This window comes from Tursiops truncatus, chromosome 6 (assembly GCF_011762595.2).
Source record: "Tursiops truncatus isolate mTurTru1 chromosome 6, mTurTru1.mat.Y, whole genome shotgun sequence".
NCBI classification, from domain to species: Eukaryota; Metazoa; Chordata; class Mammalia; order Artiodactyla; family Delphinidae; genus Tursiops; species Tursiops truncatus.
In genome coordinates, this window is record NC_047039.1 from 92,763,223 (window position 1) to 92,775,743 (window position 12,521).

General features: G+C 37.3%; 1 protein-coding gene across 1 annotated transcript in view; it reads right to left on the bottom strand.

Annotated features, from left to right (window-relative positions):
• The window catches only part of SVEP1 (sushi, von Willebrand factor type A, EGF and pentraxin domain containing 1), a 184,648-nt gene that overhangs the window by 70,351 nt on the left and 101,776 nt on the right, over positions 1–12,521 (bottom strand). The window contains exons 17-22 of the mRNA XM_019946525.3: positions 11,728–11,889; positions 10,260–10,421; positions 4,672–4,833; positions 3,894–3,985; positions 2,745–2,841; positions 1,039–1,152 (exon numbers count right to left, since the gene is read on the bottom strand). Coding sequence (XP_019802084.2) covers positions 1,039–1,152; positions 2,745–2,841; positions 3,894–3,985; positions 4,672–4,833; positions 10,260–10,421; positions 11,728–11,889 — 789 coding nt within the window. The remainder of the gene's footprint in view (positions 1–1,038; positions 1,153–2,744; positions 2,842–3,893; positions 3,986–4,671; positions 4,834–10,259; positions 10,422–11,727; positions 11,890–12,521) is intronic.

Consider the following 12,521-nt stretch of genomic DNA (forward strand, 5'->3'; position numbering starts at 1 on the left):
ATCTATGTATCTATATGTATGTATGTATGTATGTATGTATCTACCTACCTACCTACCGCACATTTTCTTTATCCATTCATCCCTTGATTTATACTTAGCTTGTTTCCATATCTTGGCCATTGGCTACTGTGAATAATGTTGCCATGAACGTGAAAATACAGATATCTCTTTGAGACAGTGATTTCATTTCCTTTGGATGCATACCCAGATGGGGGATTGCTGGATTGTATGGTAATTCTATTTTTAATTTTTTGAGGAACCTCCATGCTCTTTTCCATAATGGCTGCACCAATTTACATTCCCACCAACAGTTCACAATGGTCCCCTTTTCTCCATGTCCTTGCCAGCACTGTTATCTCTTATGTCTCTTAATTTTTAATTAATTTTTATTGGAGTATAGTCGATTTACAATGTTGTGTAAGTTTCTACTGTAAAGTGAATCTACTAAAGTGAATCAGTTACACATATATCCACTCTTTTTAGATTCTATTCCCATATAGATCATTACAGAGTATTGAGTAGAGTTCCCTGTGCTATACAGTAGGTCCTTATTAGTTATCTATTTTAAATATAGTAGTGTTTATATGTCAATCCCAATCTCCCAATTTATCCCTCCCCCTCCTTTTCCCTTTGGTAACCGTTTGCTTTCTACATCTGTGATTCTATTTCTGTTTTGTAAATAGGTTCATTTGTACCGTATTTTTTAGATCCCACATATAAGCAATATCCTATGATATCTGTCTTTCTCTTTCTGACTTACTTCACTTAGTACAATAATCTCTAGGTCTATCCATGTCGCTGCAAATAACATTACTTCATTCTTTTTCATGGCTGAGTAATATTCCATTGTGTGTGTGTGTGTGTGTGTGTGTGTGTGTGTGTGTGTACACACCCACACACACACATCTTCTTTATCCATTCCTCCATCGATGGACATTTATCTTTTGATAATAGTCATTCTAACAGGTGTGAGGTGGTAACTCATTATTTTAAGGATTCCAGGGTTAATATTCTAAGAACGAGAAACTTTCCCCTTACCTGTGTAACCAGATGGGCATTCACAAATGAACTCCCCAACTTGGTCTTTACAAATTCCATTGTTGTAGCATGGCAGTGAGCTGCATTCATCAATGTCTGTTTCACATTTTAAGCCTAAAATGCAAACCAGACACTGAAGGTCAATCAAAGAGCGGATTAACAGAAACAGAACCATGATCATTTAAAGATAATTATCCCGATAATCTGAATTTATACGGAGTGGTGGTGGTGAAGGAAAGGGCAATATTTGTTAAGAGCTACCATCTAGTTAAGTATTTAATGAAGGTATTACCTCTCTCTAAACAGCTTTAAGATATCCTTATAAGGATACATAAAAGATAGCAAAAGATCCTAAGTTAGAAGTAGAGGGGGAAAAAGGGAAATCTGGAAGCATAAAATAGAGCCAGGAATTAGTTTAATTCCAAAGTGAAAAATACAGAGTCATATATACTTGCTACCAAGGCCACTTGGCGGAGGAGGGGTGGCGGGACTAAATCCTGCCAGACCTCAGCTCATATGTCAGGTATCCTAGAATGGGGTGCATCTTCCCATAGGGTGCACACAGGCTTTCTATGGGCTAGCTCTGCCGAAACCCAGGTTCTTCTGCACCAGGGGGTCTCAAAGTGTGGTCCCTGGACCAACAATATCAGTAATCCCCTGGGAATGTGACAGAAATGCAAATTCTCACAACTTCCCTAGACCTACTGAATCAGAAATTCTGGAATTGGGCTCCAGCAATCTGTGTTTTAAGAAGTCCTCCAGATGGTTCTGATGCACGTCAAAATTTGAGAATCATTGTCCTATATTATGCTTTTCTCAACCACCTCTCACTTATAAAATTCTAGGACAAGTTCATTATTTCTTGTGGAATGTTGGGACAGAAATTTTTATAAGAATTGAAACCCACACACATGCACATATGCACATGGTGAAATAAGTGGAATGACAACATTCTGTATTTTGTTTTCCAACTTCTCTTTTGCTTATCTTGCGGTGAATTATTTAAATACCACTTTCTCATTAAAAACACTTCATGTTGGCGGCATAAAACTCGAAAAAAAATGTAAAAACTGCATTTCTGGAAGAAAACAGGAAATTATTTTAAATAAACTGCAATTTTTAAGATATAGTTCATTTCGCCTCAAAAATTATATTTCTGGACTGAGCTGGAATTTGAACCAAACTGCAAGAAAACATAATTCTTACATAATTCCTATGTAATCAAGTTCAAAGCCACGCTGTGTTTCTAAGCACAGCTTCCAGAAAGAAAGCAAGCAACAAATCATGGCCATTCATGACAACTTCCATTCATGTGAAGCAAATGAGAGAAACTGGAGTTTGTTTAAAAATGTTTATGCTGGACAATCTGTTCTATGTTGAGTGTCATGCATTTAATTTGTGTTAGAATGCAACCTTGGACACGGCCTCTGGAACCGTATCCCAATTTAAATCGTGAGTTATGATGTGACTTTTCATAGAGAAGATGATTCTTTATTCTTCCCCCAAAACGTGCAAAGAACACTGTCATTCGTAAGATATGTATGCTTTTTTCACTTATTGGTTTGTCTTGTTCAACCAAACTTTTGTGCAATTATACAGTCTAATGTATCTTATGGCGTTTATTTTTAATGTTTCAAAGTTTGATACTGCAAGTCACAAAGATACTGTATGAAAAACACATGAAAATTTGCACTCCTCTGTGTTACCTGTATATCCAGTTGGACAGAGACACACATAACCACGCCCAAGTTGTTGGCAGGTTCCACCATTGTGGCAGGGGTTTAAGAAACATTCATGGAAAACCTACCAGTGGCAGAAAAGAAATGTATCAGAGACAAAACACTATTTGTTTCAAAGCAATTCTGAGTAGGGAGTTAGGTGGTTTACATCAGGTTTCGGTTTCCAGGTGAGGCCAGCTGGACGGCTGCCTGCATAACGCTGGTACCTGCCATATATGGGCACAAATGCTATATATTATTCTTGAGAGATGTTCTGATAAACCCAGGCAGTGTTGCTAAATGCTGGCTCCATTTAAGGCATTTTAAAAAGTATACTAAGGACAGGCCCCAACCCAGACCAGCTAAATCAGGAATCTGTGGAAGTGGTATCTGTGCATCGTTTTTAAAAGTAAGCCAGTGGATTCTAATGTGTCTGTGTCCATTACGTGCAGTTTCAAATATGACTTATGAAACCGTTATAAGTGAGTATGTTTGGATGTAGGAAGTTAAAATAAGAAATATAACTTCATTATCCTCCTTAAAAATACTTAAAGCCAAGGAATTTATTATGACATTGGGCAAGGTGCATTCAGAGTAACGGCTGAATCACCCAAAATAATTATTCTTAACTAGTCTTCAAAAAAATAAATGGAAAAGTTTTATGAGTTATGTTGCTTATTTTTTAAAAAACCCACAACTTACTCCAATAAATGATTTTTATTTTTGCTGGCAAAAAATTTACATAACTTTCATGAAAGTTGAGTAACTCTTCCTGCTAATCGGAAAAGGCCTTTGGTTAATCCAAACGCCCTTACTCAAATGATGGGTTATGCTCACGGTACATGGTACATGTTAATTATTAGCAACTCAAAAGACTCCCCACATCTACAATTCTCTGTGCCAGACATTGCTGGGAAAAATTCCCATTTCTGGTACTTAGAACTTCTAATGCTGCATTTTTGGAAAGTTCATTTTATAAGTCATAAGCAAATGTAATTATTCATTGATAATATTCATGAGTCTTGATTACTTGAAGTTTCAACTCTGGTAGTTTTTCCTCTGTGGGACACGTATAATGACAAGTTGTTTTCCAAGAATTCCATTAGAGAAAATTTTATAAATATAAAATGGACTTGCCTGACTGCTGACTTCATACTTCTTTTTGATATGTCCAGGAGAAGCAACGGGCACTATACTTTCCTCTGCTGCTGAGAAAGTTGAACTAAAACCTAATAAAATTATGGGAAAACAACTGAAAAACATATTTGTGTGTAGTAGATATTACCAATAAATAGACTCTATTTTTTTTTCTTTTTTAAAAATTGAAGTATAGTTGTTTTACTGCTAATTTCTGCTGTACAGCAAAGTGATTCAGTTATACAAATACATACATTCTTTTTAAAAATTCTTTTCCATTATGGTTTATCATAGGATATTGAATACAGTTCCCTGTGCTATACAGTAGGGCCTTGTTTATCCATTCTATATATAACAGCTTACATCTGTTAATTCCAGCCTCCCACTCCACCCCTCCTCCCAAAGCCCCTCCCCCTTGGCAACCACAAGTCTGTTCTCTAGGAGCAGGCTCTATTTAAATACCATAGTCAAGATTCTGATTCTCAGAGTGGGCAAAGCCACATATATTTTGTTTCAGTAATATAAAGAGAGCACAGAGATGGATGGAATTATGTCATTAAATTCTAGACTTTCAGAAATTTGGAATTTATCAAGTTCGACATTCCCAAAATAAGAATCTCTGAGTCACTGTCATCAAAAAGACCTTCAGAAGGATAGTTTAACACATCTGGACACCCAAAGGCACTGAAAATAGTAATATTCAGAATTGAAGCTACCGCAGAGATAAACAAAAGTCTCCAACACAGGGTTACATGAGAAATGAAGGATATCATCTTACTGGAACAATCTGTGATGGATCTGGCACCAGTGATGGTTGTAGTTCCATAAAAGGGACAAGATAAGCAGAAGGACTTCCCTGGATTGGGCTGGTAGTAGTCTCGAGGACATGGATAACAGGGCATTAACCCAGAACGAGAGAACTCTCCTACTGGACAAGGCACTGCAAAAGTAAGAACAAATCATTTGTGCTTCCTAGTAGTATACCCTACCTCTAAAAGAAGCTTTGGTTATAAGAAAGCTATCGCATTGCTAATATTTTCCCTTGCACGTACTTAATACCCAGACCATTTTATCACCTAGATAAATGTATTGTTGTTTCCTTCCCATCTTTAACAACACACAGCAACTCAGGAAAAATCAGAATTGGCCGTATAATATTGTGTTATGATTTTTCCACTTAACTTTATATCATAAGCAAATCATTCCCCAAATCATTAAGTAACATGGTGTTTAACAAATGAAAAATGTTACATCTCATTGGCAGACCATAACTGATCTCACGTTTCCTCTCCTGTTGAACACTTAGCTCGTTTCTACTAGTTTGCTATTATAAATAATGCTGACATGAAATTTTCTCTATAAATTTTTTAATATAGCTCTGATTATTTCCTTGGGATAACACTTGACTTTGAGTAGTTGAGTGGTTAGAGCTAAAGATATGACAATTTAAAGCCATAAATGTGTCATGCCCAAATGTTTAAATAATGTAATTTACAGTCCCATTGGCAGCGTATGAAATTGCCCTTCTCACTGCATGCTCAGCCTTCAAAATGATTATTTACTTTTTTCCTACTTGAAGGTAAAAATGGAATCACGCTGTTATTTTAATTTGCATTTTGATGATAAATGAAGTTGCATTTTTTACGTTTCCCAGAAATTTTTATTTCCCCTCTAGAGTTGTCTATCATTTACTGGGGGTCTTTTATTTTTAAAACTTTTAATGTCATTTTGGGTTAGACATGCTTTTCGTAAACAACATGCAGTTGAATATTATCTTTTAACCAAATTGGAAATTCTCTTGCCAAGATTTGGTGGAATATAAGAAAACAGCCCCAAACATAAATTTTGGTTACATCTGGTAGAGGGAGAGTGGGGTAGAGCACCCATGATTAAATCCTTGGGTTGGGGTTTTAGACTGTGACCCATAGACAAATTCAGGTGGAGTGTGTGAACTGGAGTCATTTGGGTGAGCCCTGAAACCATTATAAACTGAGAAAACTACTAAAACTATTAAGACTTGTCTGCATAAAATTAAGTATAGAAGACAGGACACAGGGAAACAGCTACTCAGGATATCAGCATACTTATCATTTAGGTTTTGGATTCTTGATAATAAAAATTAGTATAGCAGAAATAATTACCAATATGGTTGAAAAATTTAGAGATACACTTGAGGCTCAAGGGAGCATGATACTCCAAGTGATGGCATCTCTTTTTTATTGGTATGACAATAAACATGAAGTAAATGACAACACATCTGTCGTAATCTCAAGACGCTTTGATCAAATTTCTTAAGCAAAAAGAGCCAGGCGAATCTCCTGTAAAAGAGTTCTTTTACGTACCCAACTGACAAAAAGTAGAGAGTTGAATCAAGAGATGGCAGAAGATAACATAGCTATTAATGCATATTTAGAAAAAAAAATTTCTGGTGGCTACATTTGCTATATTCAAGAAGAGTTTTAAACTACAAGTATCTTTGTTTCACCAAGAATAAAATAATCTACTCTGTTACTAGATGTAGCCAGGGCTTTGCACAAACATATTATAAACCCATAGGAGTTTAAAATGGGTTTTCTGATTCCCAAGTTTCCAAAAATGATTGTCTATTTGGAAAAGGTACCTTCCAAATAGCTAATTAGTTAATTGGAAGCATAGATCTTCCACTGATAAAAGTATAAATTTTCTGTTTGAGAGGATATCTATAAGTGTGCATGATATGCTAGAAATATAAATGCTGCCACTTAAACCCAAGATGCTATAATGAATGAAACTGTTTTTTTCCATATAACTTTTTTCAGTACAATCTTAAAAAGAAGAAAAAGAAATCTTAAAAAGAAAAAAAGACTGTGCCCCTAAAAACTGACAGAATTATACTGTCAGTTGTAGCACATAATTATACTATAATTGTCAAAAATTATACGAAGATATAATAATAATAAAATCTTAAGATTAAAAATAAGCCAATTAGCATCTCAAAATAGCAAACATGGTGTTGTGATGTCTGTACTTTGCTTTTTGACCTAGAAAGTGTAAAATAAACTTTCATGTGGAAATTAGTTTAAATTACATTCCAAGGGGCTTCCCTGGTGGCGCAGTGGTTGAGAGTCCGCCTGCCGATGCAGGGGACATGGGTTCGTGCCCCGGTCTGGGAAGATCCCACATGCCGCGGAGCAGCTGGGCCATGGCCGCTGAGCCTGCGCGTCCGGAGCCTGTGCTCCGCAATTGCAGAGGCCACAACAGTGAGAGGCCCGCATACCGCAAAAAAAAAAAAAAAAAAAAAATTACATTCCAAGGGCAGACAGTTGTCATCACAAATATACTTTCCAAGAGTGAATAATCAGCATTTAATATATAATTTATATATGCAGTACCTATATATATATATATATATATATACACACACACACACACATATACATACACACACATATAATATATGAATGTATAAACATATACATAATAATAGCACTATCTAGTACACAGTATAGTATTAAATACACATGCATACACACATGACACAGTTCCTAATGGACTAATGTCGTAAGAAAAGATGTGAGAAAGTTTCCTTTTGAACCTTGGCCAGAGAAACTGTGGTTTCTAAATCAAGACAAATGGAACAAAACTCTTCTCACCTCTTCTACTGTAGAGATAGAGAAAAAAAGTATTCAAATATGCCAAAAGTGATATCAAAATAGAATTAAAAATAAAGCACTGAAATGACCAGGGAAAAATGTAACCTCACATGTCTGTCCCCTGATAGTGTAAAGGAATAAATACAGCCTTGGAGCCATTGGTTTCCTATGACAAAGCCAAAAGTCAAAGCCTCTTATTCTGAGCCTCCTTTTAACTTCATCCTACAGGGTTGGGCTAAGAAGTGTTATCCTCCTGTGCCACAAATAACCTTTCCTTCTATTGGGACCATATGTAAACAACACCATCACCAAAAACTCATTTGTGGGATTAATTATTTTGATAAAAATCATTTTTAAAAAATGGAAAATTTCAGGCTCTTTTGTAACCAAGGACTCAAGACTATCTAATATCCTAATAAGTGACAATCGGTGAAATGTATAAAGAATGTTACATTATGCTAACATAGCAGTATACTTAAAGATAACTGCTATATTTATTAATGATATTTTCAGTTCAACAGGCCAAAGGAGGCAAAAAGTGATATGTCAGCAAAAAATAAGATAAACTGTACAACATGCCCATAAAACATAAATCAGTACAGAAAGAGAAAAGAGGAGAAGGAGAGAAAGAAAGAAGGGGAGGGGGAGAGAGGGACAGAAAAGGGAAAACTAAGGAAAATATATAAGGGACTGTTTTAGAACTCACACACATTTAAATTTAAAGTAAAAGTAAAATGGTGTTTACCCAGCACCGTAGGGGAAAGTGTCATTACCAAATATTACCAGTTCCTACTCAGGACAAGTAGACTGTGGTTAAACATATGCTAGAAATATTAGGAGAAATGGAACAGTTACCAGGAATTTAGAGATTTCCTGGGAATTATAATTACTTAATTGCAGTAATTTGCTATTAGAAAACCTCAAGGATTATTTGGAAAGTTAAAGGATAAAAATTTATCAACTATGAACTTGTTTCACTGTAAAAATCCTAGTTGCTTTTGTGGTTGGAAGGAAGGAAGGAAGGAGAGAGGGAGGGAGGGAGAGAGGGAGACAGAGAGAGAGAGAGGATTTTTTCCTGCAGACTTTCTTCCATAGTTAGCTTGTATACTGACAAAATAATAGAGTCTTTGGCAGATCTCTTTCAACCATAATGTGAGGTTTTGTTTGACTTTTAATTCAAAAAAAAATCCACAGCTGGTATTACACAACACACGTGGTTTCTGAGTTTCAAATAGGTCCTAGTTAAATTCTCTTCTCATCAGTGAAACATTAGGTCGATGAACACTGCTCTCCCAATTCCTCTGGTCTAAGAGGCTTTCATCTACTGTGAAATTCTGAGAGTCAACCCGATGGAGCATATAAAACCTATAACTCACAGTATGTATTTCCTGTAGCACTTAAGTTATGAGGACTACGACTCCCAGGAAGCAATGCTGGACACGCTCCATCCCCTCCCTACCACCACACTCAAACATCCTAAGCATCTGTTTTCTAGGACTCTCAGCCTCTAAGTGGATGCAGATGTATATATGATTGGGGTGCAATGAGGATGGGATGTGTGTGTAGCTTGAGGGAATGGGGAACCAGCAGACTGGCTTCTTAAAAACATCACTCAGTAAGGGAAGAGTTTAAACTTTCAGATTGCCATAGACCTTAGGTTTTTCAGTAAGGGTATAAAGAATGGGGAGGACTCACAATTTTTTAAAAAGTCATCTTTTAGCCAGGCATGCTTGTTCTGTTCCCAGTGATGTAGCAGAGAGAGGCCAACAAATTTTTATTTTTTGCAAAGTTCCACTGAAATTGCAAAGTCATTGCAGTTTATGGGAGTTTCTGGCAATAGGCTGACCTTGACTGTCAGACCTAGTTTCACTGTCATTCTAAGTTTTCATCTTTTGCTTTTGTTTATGGCTTCCAGTTTTTTCACTGCTGGAAAACTGTACTTGGTAGGGATGTTAGAACTATTTGAAAAACAGAACTCTAATCTTTATATTTCTATTTAAACCAGTGGTTCTCAATGTGTGGTCCCTGGACCAAGCAGAATCAGCATCACTTGAGAACTAGTTAGAAATGCAAATTCTCAGGCCCCACACCTGACCTGCTGAATTAAAAACTCTGGGGCTGGGGCCCAGCAATCTATGTTTTAACAAACACTCCATGGTGACATTTGAGAACCAAAATTAGTCATACTTTAGAATCACCTGGGGGAACTTCAGAAGAAAACCAGAAAACTTAAATCAGAATATCCGGGGGGGCAGAGACTGGGTTTCAGTATTCTAAAAATACTGATGTAAACGTGCAATGATTCTAGTATGCAGCCAGAGTGGATAATCACTCATGAAGATCTTCAAACTGTAGGGAATGAACGTTACAATTCAGAGGTTGTATTTTTAGAGTTTCAAGGAACGTTAGATAAGACCTCATTTTAACCCGAGGAATCTAAGTTCCTAGTTGAGATGTATTTCTATCATATCATGTGGCCACATGGTTACAAATGTTGAGGGCTGGGACCAAGCCTTGTGCTTCTTGTGTGTTCCTAACGGTACCAGCACGGTGTTTATATTATGGGTGTTTACACTTAAGTATTGGCTGGCCGAATAGAAGGAAACTCTCTATAAAGAGACAGTTATTTACATTCTTTGCATGCAGTAGACATATGGTTTTGCTAAAAAGATTCCACTCCTCCATGCGTAGAACCTAGGAGGCTTGGGAAAAAAAGCGATGTCTAAGACTTAACCTCCACAAGCAGAAATGTCCACGGCTCCTCTCTTCACTGTTGAAGTATTTTCTGGACACACGAGGCAACCCCGGGAACCAAACGCTGGCTGATAGCTGCCCAGTGGACAAGATTCGCAGGTCTCAAGCCCATTTGATGAGTAGGTGCCTTGCTTACACTGAGCTAAAACGAAAAATGTAACATGGTTAATAACGATGACGTCAGCTATACAAAATTAGCACTGTGTACAACAGGATTTTCCACATTTTAATTTACTTAGGACAGAATGAGGGTCACGAAGAACTCCAAGCATACACGTCATATTTTAGACTCCCCGTACTTCCGTATACTAAGTCTTAGGCTCATTTCCAGTTACTTGTATTATGACCTAGCACGGTGTTTGACACATAGAAAATGTCGACAAAGAGTTTTTGGGTGAAGTTAGAAACCTGCACCTCAGAAAGGCACACTCACAAGATCAAGCTGTCACGGGGAAGCTTGTTTCTGTACAAGTTCTCAGCTTGTGCACTGTTCCCTTGAGTGACTGAAACAAAACCCCCATGAGCTGGAGTCTCATGACTATACCGGCACCTTTTTTCCCTCTAAATAAGAACAGGCCCTCTTACCTCCTCCTGCCTGCAGACACCATTTCATTTGAGGGTTGGCAGAGAGGAAGTAAAAGTAGTCTTAGCATCAGGCCCAGAGAGGTTAATTAAGCAACTTTCCCAAACTCATAGCAATGGTTTTGTAGTAGAGCGGGCTTAGGGCCAGATTCCCCAATTCCCGGTGCACTGTCCTTTCCTCCTGCCCTTCTCCTCCGGATGACTCTCATTTTCAGCGCTGCTAACGTTTTTAGTGCATTTGCAATCACCTAGCACTGCTCTCAAGTTTACGTGTCATGAGGTACCCACACCTGCATTGGCAACAATAGGCAAGAAGGAACAATTCTGCAATTCCTTCTTTTAGGTGTGTCTTACTGTAACTTTAAATGTGAAAGAAAATGTTTCCATCAGGAATGTTCATTGAGAATAACAGTAACAATATTTTGAAAGGACTGGATATTTCAGTAGCAAGAATAGCTGCATATGGGCCTGTAGTTATTCATTTCCAAGTAAATGGAGAGCGAATCTCATCACATCAAATATTATTCTAACAAAAAGCAGCCTAATGCTTGCTAAGAGCCATGAAAGTCCTTTCCACCAATTAAAGTGAGATTCACTAAAACACCCAGGTTCATTGACGAATGTGGATTAGAGTTCTTGACAGTGGAGTTTGACTTAGAGCAATGGACTGTTGCAAAAGGAAAGATAAATGGACTTCTCTAAAGTGAGGGAAACATTCAGGTAACAGTTTGCAATTAAAAGAAAGAAAAAAATCAATTAATGAAATTGTTTTTGGTAATGCTCATATTTCATCCTATTTGCCATTGAGATTTTATAACTGGAAACAAAATTTAGGCTTCTGGTCAAAATGAGCACTAAGCCCCTACCTTTACATTCCGAGCTACTTCTTGAATGGAGATATTCAGTGTAAGTTCCAGTTGGACAGGGTTTGCACTCAAGCTGCCCTTCTTCATCTTGATAGGAGCCCATCAAGCAGCTTTCACAGACAGAATTCTCCAGAGAATAGTAGGTTCCCAAAGGGCAATTGACTGAAGAGAAAACAAGCAGGACACACTGAATATAGTATGGAATGTGCTTTTTCCCTAAGGCATGAGAGTAATAAAGCCTGCTTCCAGATACTATTGTTTATGGGTTAAATTTTACTGCCAGAGGCTTACTCACATGATAAACCTTCCAGAAATGTATTCCTCTAAACCAACAGTAGATTCTTTTTTTTTTTTTGAGAAAATGCAAATTCTTGTTGACCAAGCTTAGTGTTTATATGATGGCGGCTTTGAAGTGTGGGTTAAAGTTCTAATAAACCAGATTATTCTGGAAACACACAGTTCATGGAAGAAGAGGATAAAACAATGAATGTTTAGGTTAATTTGGGGCTTCGAGATATGAAAAATGATTTCATAGCTGTTCTTCTGAATGGTTTCCCTTATGAAATTGAGTGTCCATTATAGCATTATTTCTAGAAATAAAAACAGGCAAAGGTGGTGAGCCTAAAAAAAGGGAGTTAAGTCGACCCTTGTCTCTGATTGCAGGAATTACTGCCCACTGAAGGCAAGTCTGAGGCGTCCTCAGACCCAAAGGCTCCGAGGAAACAGGCCAATTTTAGAACCTTCCTTCCTTGAAGATTTGCTCTACTATTTGGACGCCTGGAGTGCAGAGTTTC